General features: G+C 50.2%; 6 protein-coding genes across 6 annotated transcripts; 2 read left to right on the top strand and 4 right to left on the bottom strand.

Moving 5' to 3' along the window:
• Positions 1 to 42: 42 nt before the first annotated feature.
• CDV56_102301 (Pet127 family protein) lies at positions 43 to 2,717 on the top strand (the record flags this gene model as incomplete). The annotated part of the gene is made up of 5 exons (XM_026755920.1): positions 43 to 225; positions 318 to 638; positions 694 to 865; positions 924 to 987; positions 1,049 to 2,717. The coding sequence occupies 5 exons, from the start codon at positions 43 to 45 to the stop codon at positions 2,715 to 2,717; spliced, it is 2,409 nt and encodes an 802-aa protein (XP_026613093.1).
• Positions 2,718 to 4,067: 1,350 nt separating this feature from the next.
• Positions 4,068 to 8,060, bottom strand: CDV56_101564 (uncharacterized protein; the record flags this gene model as incomplete). Its single annotated transcript, XM_026755183.1, has 1 exon — positions 4,068 to 8,060. The coding sequence occupies one exon, from the start codon at positions 8,058 to 8,060 to the stop codon at positions 4,068 to 4,070; it is 3,993 nt and encodes a 1,330-aa protein (XP_026613092.1).
• Positions 8,061 to 11,057: 2,997 nt separating this feature from the next.
• Positions 11,058 to 11,684, bottom strand: CDV56_101020 (uncharacterized protein; the record flags this gene model as incomplete). Its single annotated transcript, XM_026754639.1, has 2 exons — positions 11,058 to 11,459; positions 11,595 to 11,684. 2 exons carry the CDS (start codon positions 11,682 to 11,684, stop codon positions 11,058 to 11,060), a joined length of 492 nt encoding a protein of 163 aa, XP_026613091.1.
• A 366-nt stretch (positions 11,685 to 12,050) lies between these two features.
• Positions 12,051 to 12,840, top strand: his3 (imidazoleglycerol-phosphate dehydratase HIS3; the record flags this gene model as incomplete). Its single annotated transcript, XM_026754460.1, has 2 exons — positions 12,051 to 12,369; positions 12,425 to 12,840. 2 exons carry the CDS (start codon positions 12,051 to 12,053, stop codon positions 12,838 to 12,840), a joined length of 735 nt encoding a protein of 244 aa, XP_026613090.1.
• A 195-nt stretch (positions 12,841 to 13,035) lies between these two features.
• CDV56_100690 (uncharacterized protein) lies at positions 13,036 to 13,776 on the bottom strand (the record flags this gene model as incomplete). Its single annotated transcript, XM_026754309.1, has 1 exon — positions 13,036 to 13,776. One exon carries the CDS (start codon positions 13,774 to 13,776, stop codon positions 13,036 to 13,038), a length of 741 nt encoding a protein of 246 aa, XP_026613089.1.
• Positions 13,777 to 15,100: 1,324 nt separating this feature from the next.
• Positions 15,101 to 16,302, bottom strand: CDV56_100243 (glycosyltransferase family 32 protein; the record flags this gene model as incomplete). The annotated part of the gene is made up of 3 exons (XM_026753862.1): positions 15,101 to 15,739; positions 15,807 to 15,962; positions 16,024 to 16,302. 3 exons carry the CDS (start codon positions 16,300 to 16,302, stop codon positions 15,101 to 15,103), a joined length of 1,074 nt encoding a protein of 357 aa, XP_026613088.1.
• Between the last annotated feature and the right edge of the window lie 251 nt (positions 16,303 to 16,553).

Genomic DNA, 16,553 nt, shown 5'->3' with positions numbered 1-16,553 from the left:
TCTTAACTGTTCGTCAAGCATACTGCGACGCATCTGGACTGGATGTTTCGGACCTCCCTGCGGTCTTTGAGAGACCCTCTCCGCGAACATGTCTGCTTCTCCTGCTTAGCTCAGGGACTCGGAGGTCGTCCCTGGTTGCGCCAGTTCTACAGCTCGCCTCTATCACGCGCCAAATCTGGCGATGACCAGGCCTTCGATGAAAAGACTCATGCAACTTCCAATAAGGTAATTTTCTCCTTCGTACTGGCTCCGAAGCCAGCTACGCCCGAAGACTTCCTGTATTCTTAGATCCAGCTGCTGATTTGCATTCCCCCAAGGACGATTCCCCACCGAAGAAGAGGAAAAAGAGGAAGAGTCAACCTGTTTTCACCTCAACGGAGGATGTCACGAAGTCCATTGTTCGCAAATTAGCTTCAACCAGTGCCAGCGCGTCTCCGTCCCTTCAGGAAGAGCTCATCGAATCGCTGGACAACGAAGACGAGGAGCTACCTACCGGAACTACAAGAACGAGAAGTAGAAGGACTGCTCCAAATACTGGTCAACCAATTCGAAGAGTACAGACAGGCGGAAAGAAGGTCAGGCGAGACACAAGCTTCGCTTCGGGCTTAGAGGATCCCAGGGCTTCATTCCAAGATGATGTGAGTTACACCATTTCTTTTTACAGTTCGCCCTGTAGCTGACCCGCAAATCTAGGCGGCCAGCACTGCCCGTATCCAGTCCTCCCTTCAATCGGTTGTGGCTCTGCTGGATTCCAGAGGTATAACTCCCGGGGGCAGGGAATCCATCAAAACCTTGGCGGCGGTCGCGCGCGCTGCACAGGGCCGAGATTCTGGTGTATTCCATTCCGAAGAGTTATCTGTCACCCGTAGGTGTTTTGATCCCTTCTTCAACGTACTCTAGAGTTTTGGCTGATTGATGCAAAGCTCTGAAAATTCAGACCCCTTCTGTTCCTCGACTGTCGTTCGGTCTCGACAGAGTCTTGTTCAAGTAAGTTGCTTCCAACCTTGTGTTCAAGTCACAAGCGTGAGCTAACATTCTGTTCTTTAAGCCCCGGTGTCTATCATCTTCGCGATCCTCGATCCCGCGTCTTCAACTTCGATCCGTATCTAGGCTCCATCATGCCTGTCACTGAATTCGATTTTGATGCACTCAAGGAATACATTACGTCGTCCAGGGACGAGACTCTTCGGGGAATTGCAGCAAAGGAGAAGAAAAAGTACGTGGGTTCGTCGTCGAGCATGACATCGGTACTTTCTCATTTCCATTACCTGCTCTCTTCCTGGAGACCAATCGACGCCCGAACCCTGTCACAGGGCTTCCCAGATAAGTTGCGTACATTTACACGCCTTTTGCGGGCGCCGGCAGCCATGTTTCTCCGCTATCAAGATGGTGCATACGCCATTGATGCCGATAAAGAGTTTGAGAGTGCCAATATCCTGATGAACCTTGGCAAGTCCTTGGAGAAACTTCTGACTCTGCCAAAGGAGGATTTTGAGCGATACAGGAGGACCAGTACGAACAAAATTTCTCCGGAAGAGGAACAGGCTATTCCCGAGGCCTACCACTATTCGACAATGGGCGATTTCGTCATGAGATCTCAATTGGACGCTTATGACCCCAGGCTTCCGGGAACTGGAATGTTCGATCTGAAGACACGAGCGGTCGTGTCCATCCGTATGGATGTACGCAATTTTGAACATGGCCTTGGTTACGAGATTCGCAATCGCTTCGGCAGCTATGAGTCCTATGAGCGCGAATACTTTGACATGATTCGAGCTGCGTTCTTGAAGTACTCTCTCCAAGTACGAATTGGTCGTATGGATGGCATCTTTGTCGCCTTCCATAATATTGAGCGTATCTTTGGATTTCAGTACGTCAGTTTGCCGGAAATGGACCAGTCTTTGCACGGTCAGTCCGACACTGCACTGGGCGATGCCGAATTCCAACTCAGCATAGCGTTATGGAACAAGATCCTTGACAAAGCCACCGCCAAGTTTCCGAAGAAGTCATTGCGATTCCATTTTGAGACCCGGGATGCGCAGACGCCGTTCATGTATATCTTCGCGGAGCCGGTCACCGATGACGAAATCCACGCCATTCAAACGAAGAACGAGGAGAAAATCGAGGCATACCAGCGACGCATTCTCAACCTACCCTCAAAAGAGCGGATAAAACCTACGCCCCCGCCATCAGTTCACACAGCAGAAAGCCAGCCAGCCACCCCAGCAAAGGACGAGACTGATGAATCGAGCGATAAAGAAGAGGGGCCGCCGCAGGAAATTTCCGCTGCATCCAAGGTGGCTCAAGAGACACCGGCGACTTCAGATGGATCGCCTGCGTCAGAGTCTCAAGGCGCACCCGCGGAGCAGGCTCAAGAGGAAGCAACCCGGGACTTGCTTGCCATGACCCTCGTCATCAAGAACAAAATGAACGGGTACTACGTCGAGCGGCCGACCAATTTCAAAGCGTCCGACAAGTGGACAGTCCAGTGGGAGCTGACCGAGCTGAAACAGCCGCAAGCGCAAGCCTTATACACTGCATGCCAGAAGCGTCGGCAAAAGGCCCTTGCCGGCCCCGGAGAGGGTGAGAGCGACATCGCGGCCAATGTATATATCCGTAAACTGCGGGAGATCGCCCGGCAGGGACGCGAATTCCGCCAAAAGGAGGACGAACTCGACAGGGAGCAGGGGATCGTCGTTCTGGGTGATGCGGTCTAATCAATCATCTTCACTTCCCGCGTGTGGTAGCGACATTCAGCCTTTGTAATCATTATCTTCTGACCTTGAGCTTGTCATTCGGTTTCTCCCTTGATATATACTCCACCCACCGTTTCAGGAGAAGGAGAGGCCGCTCTGCATTTCTGGGTGCCTGGTCTGCGGCTTTTACATCATATACCGGCGTTTATGGTTGTTTTCCTCCAAGCAATGTAATAGTGTACGGCTCTCTGTACAGAATATGTAATTTTTGATCTCTGACAGTGCAATGGGGTCTCTCAGCAGACATACCGGGCGGTTATCACTCTGATAATGGTCACCTCAATTTCTGAATAGTTCGAGTAAACATTCAGATGCCCTTTGATTCATAGTTTAGTGCCAGAACGGCAGTCTCTGTCCTAGCTGTTTGTATGATACAGCGAAGGTGATGGCACCTGCCTGTCCCCAGAACAGATTCAAGTTAGAAAAACAACTTCACTGACTGTAACTACAACACCTTCAAGAGACTCAAATGGGACGGCTTTGATAAACTCTAGAATATATATTCATACATGAATCCTCTCTAAATACAAATATCTGTAGGAAAGAGACATCATAGTATTCAACAGAGCATTATCTCGAGAGTGAACGCAGCTTTCGAGACGGACAGCAACTCTATGACATTATCAATTAGAATCATCAGACCTCCATGCCATAAGAAAAATGACACAAGAGATCGGCAAAGGAGAAAAGAAGAAAGTGAGAAGTAAAACGCCGAGGAGATGTGCAGTGCGCTAGAAGTAGCATGTTATGACAGAATGAGACAATCGCGCACCAAGTCCATGCGCCAAACTCGCAGATCCGTGTGATGCTCGCTTTCAGCCCTTTGGTAGACGCCTTTTCGAAGGAAAATAGTAGAAATGACTCGGAGGGATATCGGTTGAGAATCGAGCAAACGCCAAAAAGAAAGCCAAAAAAAGAAAATCTAAAGAAGAGTAGAAGTTAGGATGGGGGAATGGGTTCAGGCAATATTGTTCGAAGTATGCAGCCATGGTAGCAATCCATGAATTTGCTTCCAGCAGCTGGGTGAATGGTTCAGATCGCGGATGGGTTGGATAATAAGTACAGAGAGGCTCAATAAAGAGAGCGAAAGGAAGAAAGAAGCAACATGTAAAATGAAACAAATTGTTGTCGGATATCCAGGGACAAATTATGCCGTACAAGTCAGATGTGTCCCGACTAGTGTAAATGGACTTTTTGTAGATGGGGGTTCCCCAGAACTGGCAGCATTGATTGGGAGACGATGCGTGAGTTCAAGCGAGTCCAAACAAGCTCATCAAACTTCACAGCTCTGGGGGCTGTGAACACTAACATCTATCGAAACCCACGCAGTTCCAGCTGGGGCGGTGTCCAGTCCAGCTGTGGGGGTGCATCATTAGAGACACAAAGAGGCCCAGGTTTCAATTTATCAAGTCCGCGCCGATCTTTCGACACACCTTTGCTGAGGAAGCCCCTTAGGGTCGAGGAAGCTGTGCCGTATGCACTACGTGAGCTCACAGCAGTACCCGCGCTTGTAGACACGGAGCTCGAGCTGCGGGCACTTCGGACGCTGCTAGGTTTGGCTGCAACAGATGGAATCGCAGGAACCGGAACTGCCAAGCGCGCTGAGGGTGCATTAGAGCCAGAGTATTCTGGTGATAAGCCTGCGGACCCATGATGCGGTAGCACGACGCCAGCTGTCTGCGGTCGATCGTGGAGTTCGGCTCGAAAGTCACTCTCCGCATCGAGGCTCTTGAAAATGTCCAAATGGCTGCTCTTGCTTTCTGCGCTGGCAGTTGATGGCGTTGCAGAATCGGCTTCCGCTTCAGATTGTGGCATAGCCTGCAAGCTGGTCTGAGATGTCGTAGGTTTCTCGTCGGCAAGCTCCGACCCACTCGGTCTCAGGCTTTCCAGCATCGTCCCAAGGCTAGCTGCCGTGGCCGGCCGGCCATCACTAGAGGCATCGTCGTAGCCATCGTCGATCCCATTGGCCACGTTGTAGTTCCGAAAGAGATAGCGACGCAGGCGCGCAACCTCCGAGTCCCATTTTTGATTCAAAGATTTCAAAATAATCTCGACATCGTGATCCATCACTTGGGAAGCCTGCACGGAGGTGGTCGACGCTGCGCTCAAAGATGTGGAGGTCATAGAACGAGAAGGGTTTGTCGCCGAGGAATGCTTGGACAACTTATTCCCAACCGCCGCATTCTTGACGTGAATGGCAGCATGTATCGAGCGGCGAATAGAACTCGTAGTATAGCTCTGCGTGTGGCTCAGATCACGCTTCACGTTCTCAATCTCCCGTCGGAATTTATCGAGGGACTGAACCCGGTCGCGGTCCATGGAAGAGAGATTCAGGATTGTCTTGTTTCGCTGGAGTCCGTTGACCAGGACAGTGAACGACTGCAAATTGATGTCGTTGTTCTCACAGTGGACCTCCCGCAGGCAGGTGTTCTCCTCCAGCACGGAGGCCAAAGTGCTCGCGCCCTGAAATCCAAGTTTCTGGTGCTCTATCTTCAAGACTTTGAGGGACTTGTTCTTTTTCAAGCCGGTCAATGCCAGGTTGAGACCAATCCCAAACCGTGCCACATCCAAGTGTGCACTCTCACCGCTGATATCCAGGTCTTCCAATGTGTTGTTCTCCTCGAACATCAACTGGAGCGATCTGCACGTCTCCGGTCCGGCGTCATACGGCAGTGAGGCTTTGGAGATGTCGAGATATTTCAGGGTTCGATTTACCCTGAGAGCCTCCACTAGTTCCCGAAATTGCTCCTCCTTCTTAAAGTCAATCATCCTCATTGAAAGATGCGATGGTGTTTTGTTTTGAGCTATTGCGTCGAAGAGATACGAACAACCGAGGTCTAGGCGGTTTTCATTGACATAAAGATGCAGATCCCGAGGCGCACCAAGCACAGCCATCGAGTGCAGAATGATGGCTACATCCTGCCCTGTCAGTCCACACTGGTCAAGCCGAAGTATACGTAGGTCGCGAGATTGATCGCTGGCCAGATAAGTAGCCATCGCATCGACAGTCTCTCTATTGACTGCAGTTCGACTCAGAGAAAGCTCCTGCAGCCGCCATCTGAACAAAGTCTCTGCGCTGATCAGCGGTTCCGGGCCCGAAGTTCGGGAGATGCGTGAGAGGTCAAATTTTTTCAGATTGCCAAAGTACCCGAGGTACTGTTGGAGTAAGTTGGGAGCCAAACGGCCCTGTATACCTGAAATGTCGATGGCCTCTAGCGTCGAGGCTTGAGCAACGACTGTCGAGATAAGAAGATCAATGTCATGAACGGACAGGCCGCAGTGTCCTACTTCCAATGCTCGTAAATGACTTCCTTTCTGCGAGGCAGCATCGACCAAGTAATCGAGATCTGAATCTCCGAGTCTGATTCCATTGAGCGCAACACAGTCGACGCTCGTGAGCTCCCGGCGGCAGATGGGGAAAAGGGCTTCGGGAATTCCACAACCTGGATCGTGACTCTCACTATCAGACTTGGGTGTGCGACTCAACGTGTAGGAAAAATCAAGCCGTTTGAGGTACGTGCTTTTCAGAGCTAATGCGCGAATCTCTTGCGACAGCACTGACAAACTCTCTTGGCCGGGAATGTGAATTGGAGAGCCGGAACGAGTGAGGTAGGCATCTTTGTCCGCTCCATGTAAATCACGAACACCCTGGAGCGCATCCAAGCTGACCCTGCTGAATGAGATAGAGCAGAAAGACTCGTTGTACCGAAGAGCTCGTAAGACCGCAATGAGCTCCAAAGCTGTGTACTTCTGGCGCTGTGGGGAAGCGGGCGGCAAAAGCCTGAAGCAGGGCGCATTGTCACATTGCATGTCAATCGTATAGCGAATGTTAGAGGTGTCGATATCATAACTGGCGGAATAGGCGACCAGCGTCCGATCAAAGCAACCGTAGTCTTCGTCCAAACTGACAGGGGGGAAATTGCTCTCATTATTCAAATCGCGAGGCACGATGAAATCGTATGGCTGCCGGAGCCACAACGGGCGCAAAAACTCCGTCTGCTGCCTTATCCAGAAAGCAACCTCGAGCGAATGTACCGAAGCCAGGAAGACCGAAAATGGTTTGCGAAGCGGAACCCGAAACGTCAGATGGAGGCTATCGTCACCCCATTCCATTGATAGACTGGTTAGGTTCATCAAGCCGAAAGATGTTGCGGTTTCCAGATCGGACAGTGAAACAACGGAAGAGCGACTGGAGATTTTGTGCAAAGGTATCAAGTGAAGCTTGTGCGAACCCAGGGCAAGATAGCACCCCGTGGGGGAGAGCTTGGTGAGGTCGTCCGATGAGGCCCGTGTGGTAGACTTGCTACTGGAGGCCATTTGGATCACCCGAAACATACGAAACGTTTCTGGGTCGTAATCTCTCTCGTATTCGAGCATCCGGGCCACGCACTCGATCGACTTCTGGTCGAAGGGCAATGGATCCGCATTACGGGTCATTTCCGCTGCCGAACGAATTCCTATCATCCACAAGTTGAGTTCCTGGAGATCTGGCGTTTGCATCTGAATAAAAGCAGCCTTGTGTAGCCGCTCGTCCAGATAGGCAACTTCGACCATTGACGAAGGTCTCCCGTCGTCCAACATGTAGACTGCGATGATGCTTTTCAAGGGGATTCCCACAGAGGCATCGCTGGGAACAGCAAGCTGGGGTTCTTGCAACGAGTTGATTGAGGCAATCGATTGGCGATTCATTGCCGGGGACCGAGTATAGGACGCAGGGATTGAGGAGAACATCTCCGCAGCCTTGCTCTGACTCTTAAACCGAACGAGATGCGTATCCGTGAGGACCAGGTACTGACTTTTCTTCCTCCACATGCCCCCAGTCGTCTGGATCGCCCCATGGTGCAGAATGACCGAACCGATTCCATTTCGAGAGGCAAAGGCGTCTTCATCGTCAACGGGCGAACCTTTTGCGCGCCCGAGAGATTTCTCGTCGTCATCCAGGGAATGAAGCGATCGCAAGGAACCAAAGACAGATGTGCGCCTTTTCTGGAGGGACTTACGTCGGGAACGAGGGGCCTCTGGGACTATTGTTGTATGTGTAGACGCTATGCAGGCTGCCGTGGATTCCGATTCGATCGTGCTGGGCCAATGCTGACCATAGCTGCCCGGAGCTCTTGCTGGGCTGGTGTTCCGGACACCAAAAAACCCGGAATTGCGTCGGTTCCTCTTCTTGAGGGTGTTGACGTCGTCCGAGGGCGATCGATCATGGGTAACCGCGGAGCCGGATAGAATTGAGGTCGTCGAGGACGGGCTAAACACACTCAGGCTTTTTCTGCGCTCTTTCTTCCCCGAGCTGTCGGCCATGACGGGGAGAAGCGGATAGATTGGAATAGGTAGAGATTCAAGACAAGCGTAAAAAAAGAGAAAATAACGAGTGTATGGGAAGTATTAAAGGAGTGAAAAGTCCTCACATCGACGACCTCGACGTCGTTCTCACTAGAAGAGAAGCGCAGAAGAAGAACCAAGTTAGCTGAGTGTCACCACATGGTAATGACGGGCGTGCATATTGGATGACGAGCGGCTAGTGGTAGATAGCGAGAGCATGATTTTTCGGACCATCAAGCTAGCTCAGCCTGTGGAGCAGGGAAGATGGGAAAAGAAAACGAGGGAAAAGCAGACTAATTAGAAAGAGGGAAGAAAAGGGAAAAAGAGGGAAAGGAGAGGAAGAGGTGGAAACATACAGCAGTCCGTCAAGGCGCCATGAGAAGCAATTGGTAGACTGAGGGGAAGCACCGAAGCTACGGCGAGGACAGTGGTACCGTACTTAGGTCAAGTACTGTAGCTTGGACGTAGTCGCCAGAGATTTTAATAAACAATTGGGACTGGTCAAGAGAAAAGAAAAAAAGCGAAAAAGAAGTATTTCGAAGTCGACAATTTTCCTAGGAGCTCAAGGCAACCGCTAACCAAACCGATCACCAGAAGGAGGACAGAAAACAAGAGAATAAGAGGTAGATAGGTTGAGGAAGTCAACACAGGAGCAGAGAGACGATAACCGCCCAGAAAGATTCAGAAGAACAGAAGCAGCGGACGCAGCGCCGGAAAGGGAAGCATATGACACGAAAGCAGCCAACAACGACCAAGAAGAATGAACTGAGTACTGTCTTGCAGTACTGGAGGAGGGGGATAGCTAGGTAAGGTACGGAGTATGATAAAATGAGATATGAAGGTATGGGAATATACGATAAGAACAGGGGGATAATTAACCAGGAACAGGAACAGGAACAAGATTCCACACCAGAACCAGAGGGGAAGAATCAATGGATGGAAGACGACTCTTCTTAGTGGTCTTAGCAGGTGAATTAATAAGATGATGACAGTAATATGATAACTTGATATAGATAGATAGATAGACTAATGGCGACTGTTAATGTAAATCTGTTCCTGAGTGGAAATCCGGAGAAAACTGTACCTACAAGGACAGAGACTTCTGTCATTCGATTTGCTGATGGACAAGAAGGATGATGTCAGCGTTGAATCATGTAGTTAAGCAATTTTTACTCTGAGAGGTATTTATTTATTTACCTTTTTTCTTTTTTATAAAGTTTGTTTCTAGTATGAAATTACTTCAATTACTTACAATGGAAGTTACAAGTGACTGCAAACAGCCCTGGCGGCAAGAGCAAGACGAGAACAGTCAAGGACGATCCATGCCTCATGGTGATGGTGATGCTGATGCTGATGGCAAATTTACTGCTTACTGCCCACTTAGTGATCATAGAGCTCCGCAATGGGAAACGATCAGATGGAGTCGATCGCAATGTACGGGGAAGTTGGCGGCAATAGCATCATAGCATCCACGATGTACTTACTTCCGTATCAGACTATCGGTTTCTTGAATACTGACCGTCTGACACTGGCACTGACAGACACATGACAGAGATTCAATCTCTACCTAGATACCTCAGTCTCAAGCCAGGTACTCACTCTGTAGCTAAAAAGGGGTCGAAATCTGAAACAAAGTGTGGATTTAAGCTACCTGATATGTAAGTTGTTAGTCTATCTTGTTAGGCTGGGAAAACCAACCAATTTGAGGCAACCTTCATTTACAAAAGGGTGATGGACCCGAGATCCGATCATCTGAGCCACACCAGTTGTAGACAAAATAAACGAACAGAGGACCTTTGCATTCATAGAAGAACTGATCAAGAAGACACTTTTAGTTCATAGTCCATCGCTTCCAGCGTCGGGTTTCAGGAGAAGTAAAAACAAAACGCCTCGAAAGTATATCTACAAGACTACAACAAATACGTACAGCTTTCGAATAGCGCAAGCTCCACCAGATCTCTGGATCGTGTGGGTTACCCAATTCATATTCCACTCTTAGAAAAGGGTACACAGTTCAGCTCCAAGCCTTCCGCAGTCTCAATTTTACCTCCCAAGGCTCCCGTTTCTTGAAGACAGCAGATGAGCGCCAAGTACCATCACGCATGTGGTGATTTGTGACTCGGAATGATTCCAGCCTCCTTCATGGTTTCCAAACTTCGATCCTACCTGAGAAAGCCTGAAAGGTACTCACTAGTCACTCGTCTGAACGGCGCCATTGAAGCCCTATTATTTCATTGATCCACCAGCCTAGACGCCTTCGCGAAACTGAAGAATAGCCGCGTACACCGGCAAAGTAAGGCTGCAAGTGACTTTCGCTTAGGGTTACCCACCATAGTACTCCTGAACAGGCCAAGAGAAACGATATGGATCGAGTTCTGTATTAAGTACGGAGTACAGTCCAGCTAGTTCCAGGCTTCCGGCATGATAATGTGTATATTGATGAACGATGGTTTTGTATCTATATTGACTCAATTCCCCTCATGAGAGCTGAAAGGCAAAGGATGATCATTACTTGCGCTGCTTAACTTTCCCCTGATGTCATGTTATAGATCTATTCCAATCATAGCCCCTTTTCGTCCTGTGATCAACTTGGAGAGGAAGTCTATGATGCAGCACAGCTTGTATTCTTGATGAATGACGGAGTCCCATCGCTGATCCACGCAATCGCATAGCTGAGGATCTACAGGCCTAAGTCGAGCCATCACCACGGAGATCATACTATCTCAGATTCATCCCCGCACAGAGAACAACCAGTGTGGCGAGGAGAGAACGGCGACCGAATGAGCCCGTCGGCCAGCTGAGCCGTGTAGTGATGTGGCATGTAGGGCATTGAGGCAGACCATTGGTATCGTTCAGGTCATTGAGTCGGCTCGACACTATGCAATGCCGCACATCGATACTGCTCTCTGTTTTCGGTCTCTGATGCCTTCGATGAGTGGAGACCTTCGATAAAATTTCAAACTCGTACAACCCCGTCTACTCCGATTCCGAGAATCGTGCTACCCTCTGTGCCTGTAGTCGTTCGGCTCGTTTCACCTTCCGCATGTAATTAATATATTCGTTCACTCTCCGCTCGGCCCAGATGCATCCCCCCAGAGTCATTGCCGCAATTTGTAGGAAGACTTTGAATTGCGGAGTCAATCCCCGGTAGACCCGGGCCGTCGGAGACAGCCACTCAGAAAACCCCTCGAGGGGACCGTAGATGAATTTGGACCGTAGATAGGCCTTGGAAAAAGGTGATGTCCTCGGACGAGTGGATGACGGCGAAGGAGGTTGCGATTGAGATTGAGGTGTCGACGGAGCTGCTGCTGGGGGAGAGAATTTGAAAGGATGAGGAAGCATAAGGATCATATGTGCAAGGATGGACACGGAGCCAAACTACCAATCAAGAGCTGTGCGTCAGCATGTTGCACTCATTTCGCCAGCGCATACTCATAAATTGACACAAGCAATTGGTACAGAACCCGATATGGAACTCATCTGGATAACAAGGATTATGATGATCAAACTCACCCGAAACGCTCCAGTGAGGAACCCTTGAACAGCCTCCGAGGTGACCTCGTCTGGAGGATTAATGTCCCCTTTTTGACTCACTGTAGGCATGGCGAAGGCGTTGATAATGGATCAGGACTCCTATGGATGTTATGGACAGAGAAAGAAAAATACAAGAGGACAATTGACATAAAGTTGAGATGACAATTGCAGCTGTCATCATTCGATAAAGCTGCGAATGACGCAGCTATACAGTCGGATTAAGTGATTGTCCATTTTCCCGGTAATACTGATACGCGGGACATGTTCCGCCAAAAAAAGTGACAGAGCCAGATCTTGATTATCACCCGGTCCTCAAGTCAAGATACTGCTGACGACAGCTTGAATCAGGATTCAATTGAACGGGGAACGGCTTGACTACTAAATATCAGAATTACAACCCTTCAACTGCTGAAACTACTGCCGTACATCTACACAATGCCTCTCCCCGCACGAACAGCGACCGTCTCTCGGGTGACCAACGAGACCAAGATCCAGGTCTCCCTCTCTCTCGACGGCGGCGTTCTCCCTCCATATGAACCGTCGGAGCATTTCCCTGCTCCTGAAGACCCGAAGGAGGCAGAGGCCGCCAAGCACGGCGTCGTACCCCCCAAGAATGCCGCCCATGCGACCCAATTCACACCGACACAGCAGATCACCGTGAGCACCGGGCTCGGATTTCTGGATCACATGCTGCATGCTCTGGCCAAACACTCTGGGTGGAGTTTAGCCATCAGAGCCAAGGGAGATCTGTACAGTATGTTCTTCAGCCACGTCCACTAGCTCTATATCGTGGCTAATGTGTTGAACAGTTGACGATCACCACACCACCGAAGATACTTTCCTTGCGCTCGGTACTGCCTTTACCAAAGCCCTAGGCGCCCGTCAATCCCTTGCACGATTTGGACGCGGCGATGCTCCGCTCGATGAGGCCCTCTCCTGGGCTGTGATCGACCTCTCCAGCCGTCCCTGGGCCGTGATCAACTTGGGCTTCAAGCGGGAGAAGATCGGGGACCTGAGCACCGAGATGATAACTCATGGACTGCACAGCTTCGCGCAGGCGGCTGATGTCACGCTGCATGTTGGCTGCACATACGGAGACAACGACCACCACCGTGCGGAGAGTGCGTTCAAGGCGCTGGCCGTGGCTATCCGCACTGCCTGTGCCAGAAGGGTGGCTGGCGAAGTCGGAGCGGGAGATATAGTTAGTACGAAGGGAGTGCTGTAAGGGAACTGGGGATGTGGATGACGTGGCTGTAAATGAGGGGGGAAACGTCAGGCAACGGGACGTTTGTTCTGCTACGGATATATCAGCGGTCCGTGAGACGAAGTTACGATGACACAGATGAATCCCAAAGAATACACTGCATTGAATCCTCAAATGGAAGCTTTAGTCGAGATCCAAAACCCGCTCAAAAGAACTCTAAACACCCAGCGCCTGGACGGCCCGCGTCCAGTACGCCTTTCGCTCCTCATTCGCATCTGTCCCCACACAACTGCTGATATACTTCTGCCATCCAGCCTCCGAGCCGGACTGCAGCTCCGACCGCACATCCTGCGAGCACTGCGTGGCGAGGAACCAGGCCCCGGAACCAAAATCATATTCCTCGTTCGCCAGCAACAGGTCGAGGACACCCGCCGGGTCGCCAGAGACATCCTTCAACTTGTCCGCAAGAGCCGGCAGGGAGGCCGCGTACTTGGCATTGAACGCAGGCGATTGCATATTCCGAGCTATTCGAATGCCAACACGGTCAGCCCTCATTCTCCAAAGGACCTGCCCACGCAAAACGTAAATGCAAAACATACTCCCCTGCCCCGGAACACCAGGGAAATGGTTCCTATTGTATTCGAAATCCAAACTCTCAAACGCCATCAGCCCGACCACGGCCGCCTGCTCCGCGGCCGAAGTCACCTTGTACGTCTCGAACGACTTGGCAATGTTCGCCGCGGCCTGCTCGGACGTGGCACATTCACCCGGGGCCGGCGGGTTCGCGCACGATGTCGACTTGGGCGCGATGGTCTCGATCTGTGCTGCTGTGATCTTCACGTCCAGGGCCCTGTGATCCTGCCTCTGGCGCTGAGTGGTAGTGGATGCTGGAGCCGCGTAGCCCAGGCTAGGGAGGGCGAGGAAGAAGAGAGCGTTGTAGAGATGAGTTGGCTTCATGCTGACCTGCGCTGTTGTGGCCTGTACCTCTTCCCGGCATTCAAACTGTATAACAGACAGATCCTAAGGGGAAGAGAAGAGACCGAAGTATGTATGAGCGGTGTTGGCTTCAAACACACGCTTTATATGATTTCATGTGGCAGCAAGATTGTCAAATCGCGATGTAGGTAATGCTGATGAGATCATTAGTCACTAGTCACATCGTCTATCATCAAAGGGGCGACAAGAGTCTTCATTCTTCATTGCCCATTCCCACATATTTCAGGGTGGAGTGGAAGTGGCAGGTCGGACTGCGCCTGGTCATAGAACGAACAAAGAGAGGTCTATGGAGTCACTTTGTCTCATATTCCAATCTAATTGTAGGGGTAGATTCATTTGAAATTACCAATCCTACCGCTGGTGTGGTTTTGGGTTCGTCAAGCATAGCAAGGATGATTATGGCCCAAGGGTGTTGCTGGACGAATGTGCATCAAATGCCTCTAGCACGTCCATGCCTGGTATGTATTAGCGGTGATCCGCCAGTGTCGAACTCAACGTTGATTGGAATACGGAGAATCGGAACTGAAACATTTTGCACGGTATTCTCCCAAGTTGCATGCTGCTGATGGCCAAACAGGACGGAGAATCGCCGACTCGCCATATCTTGCGCGTTACTGGGCGATCTGGAGCTCATGCCCTCAATTCCATAGGACTTCTTCTCCATCAGTCCTCGAACGATAACTTGGAAGTACAGAGGCATACATGGACTTTATATGAAGAAGACAATTGGGATTTGATTGGCCTGTTCAATCGCGAATGTATCATCGCTTGTCAAAATTCTATTTTCGGTCTGCCATCCAGCCGATACGTGATATCTGTAGTGGGGATGAGTACACCCAGCACGAGCGCAAGTCTATAGTGGACATGAAGGGTAGTGGGACAAAAAGGGGAGGTGAAAGATCAATACAAGGAATATATGTAAAAGAGACAACGGAGAATGAAAGGCGAAGAGCAAAGTAGATCGAGAATTTGAAAAAGAGCCAAATACAATGCGGGAAGGCTGCCTAGCAGACCACCTCGCATGCAGATAGATCCAAGTCATCTTGCCAAAACATGTACAAGCAACAATTTGATCCAAACAAGCGCTTCGGTCAATCCGTGACCCAAGAAGAACTCCATACATGCACGAATAATCAGAGAAAAATGGACCCAGAACTGTGCGTCTCAGAACAGTGTTGGACCATTGGGAATAGTGGGTACAAGAAATGCTGGATGCAAGAGTCGTATCAAAGGGCGTTGCGAGGTGACCACGGTCACATTTCAGTCACTAAAGAGGTGTAAAACCTTAATCGCGACGGCTATAAAGTTCGAACGAGGTTTCGGTAACATGGGCAGATTCTTCGTCTTCTTTGAAGCTGACACGACGAAGCAGCGTAGGCATCATGCCTCGAGATCGACGTGTGGGGGAGGAAGATGAGCGAACCAGGCCGGGTAGTTTCGAGTATCGGTAGCGATACTTCGAGCTCAGGAGAATCATGCGCCCATAAACCCACCAGAGGCAGAATCCCACGACCGCGGCGAGGATGAAACCCAGGACAGTAAGCAACATCCAATGCTGGCCCATCCAGAAAATCAACCTGGCGTCTTTACCGTGCCAGCTGTTTCCGACATGGTGGGTGAAGAAGCTCCACGAGTACTTGTTGTATTCATCCTGCATGAGAATCCGAACTCGTGCAGCCTCACTCGGTTTATCTTGCATGTATTCCTTCCAGATCACTGACAGGAAGAGAGGACCAGTCGAGTACATGACGGTAATATAAGGAAGCAGCCAGCTGCGGTCATAAGATTTCAGCAATTCAATGACTCGAAGGAAAAACGGGTGTTGGGGAACGGATCCCATGGCATCATTCGAAATACCGGTTGGAACGGTACGACGCACCCAAGCAGGATATGAGAGCAGGGGATCCAATCGCCGGTTGCAACCCTGAATAGATTCGAGTTAGCAAACAGAATTCGCAGTTCAATTTAGTGGCCATGCATAGGACACATACATCATCAAGGTCGATATATGTACCGCCAAAGTGAGCAAGAACAAAGTATCGGATAGTATCTGCCCGTTGAATCGGGTACTTGTAGCCGTCAAAAGTGTCAAGGAACCACGGATATTCGTCCTTGATAAATTCGCGGGACTTTTCGTTGGTCCATAGCTGATGCGGGAGGATATGTTAGTATAACGAGACAACTGCTGACGGGAATAGAAGCACATACGATGTATTCATAGTCAGGGTGCAGATCTTTGCAGCTTTGTTGAGCCTCCCGCCATACTTCTGGAATTGTCTCGTTCTTGTATGTCTGGTGAATGATTTTGGGTATAATCTGCGGCCGTTGTTCAATTAAGCTCGAATTTGGCGAGGGTAGCTCCGCGTGACGAATCGCATCGGCCGAGGCATCTTCTACCAGCAAGGATAGTAGGGTGAAGACACTGCGCACAAGAAAGGATATGATGAGCAGGTTGACAATGAGGAAGATCAAGACACCGCGCCGCATGTTGGATGTGTAGTAGCACTTCCGTGCAACTGTGCAACAGTACGGCCGAACAAAAGATGGACAGGAAGTCCCCAATTGGAGCGGAAATTATTTTCTGACGTGATTTCGAGTTGTAAGGGCGTGTCGTGCGAGGTTCTTGTGAGCGCGAAAATGCTGCAACAATTGTTGCCCCGGTTGTTGTTTATCTTAAACCTTGTTTTGCCCCCAACTGCACGGGGAAGAAAGGTTGACAATGTAAGCTCCAATTGCCG

Source organism: Aspergillus thermomutatus (assembly GCF_002237265.1).
Source record: "Aspergillus thermomutatus strain HMR AF 39 chromosome Unknown NODE_141, whole genome shotgun sequence".
Taxonomy (NCBI): domain Eukaryota; kingdom Fungi; phylum Ascomycota; class Eurotiomycetes; order Eurotiales; family Aspergillaceae; genus Aspergillus; species Aspergillus thermomutatus.
Note: the sequence above shows the minus strand (reverse complement) of the source record. Positions and strands in the feature narration are given on the sequence as shown.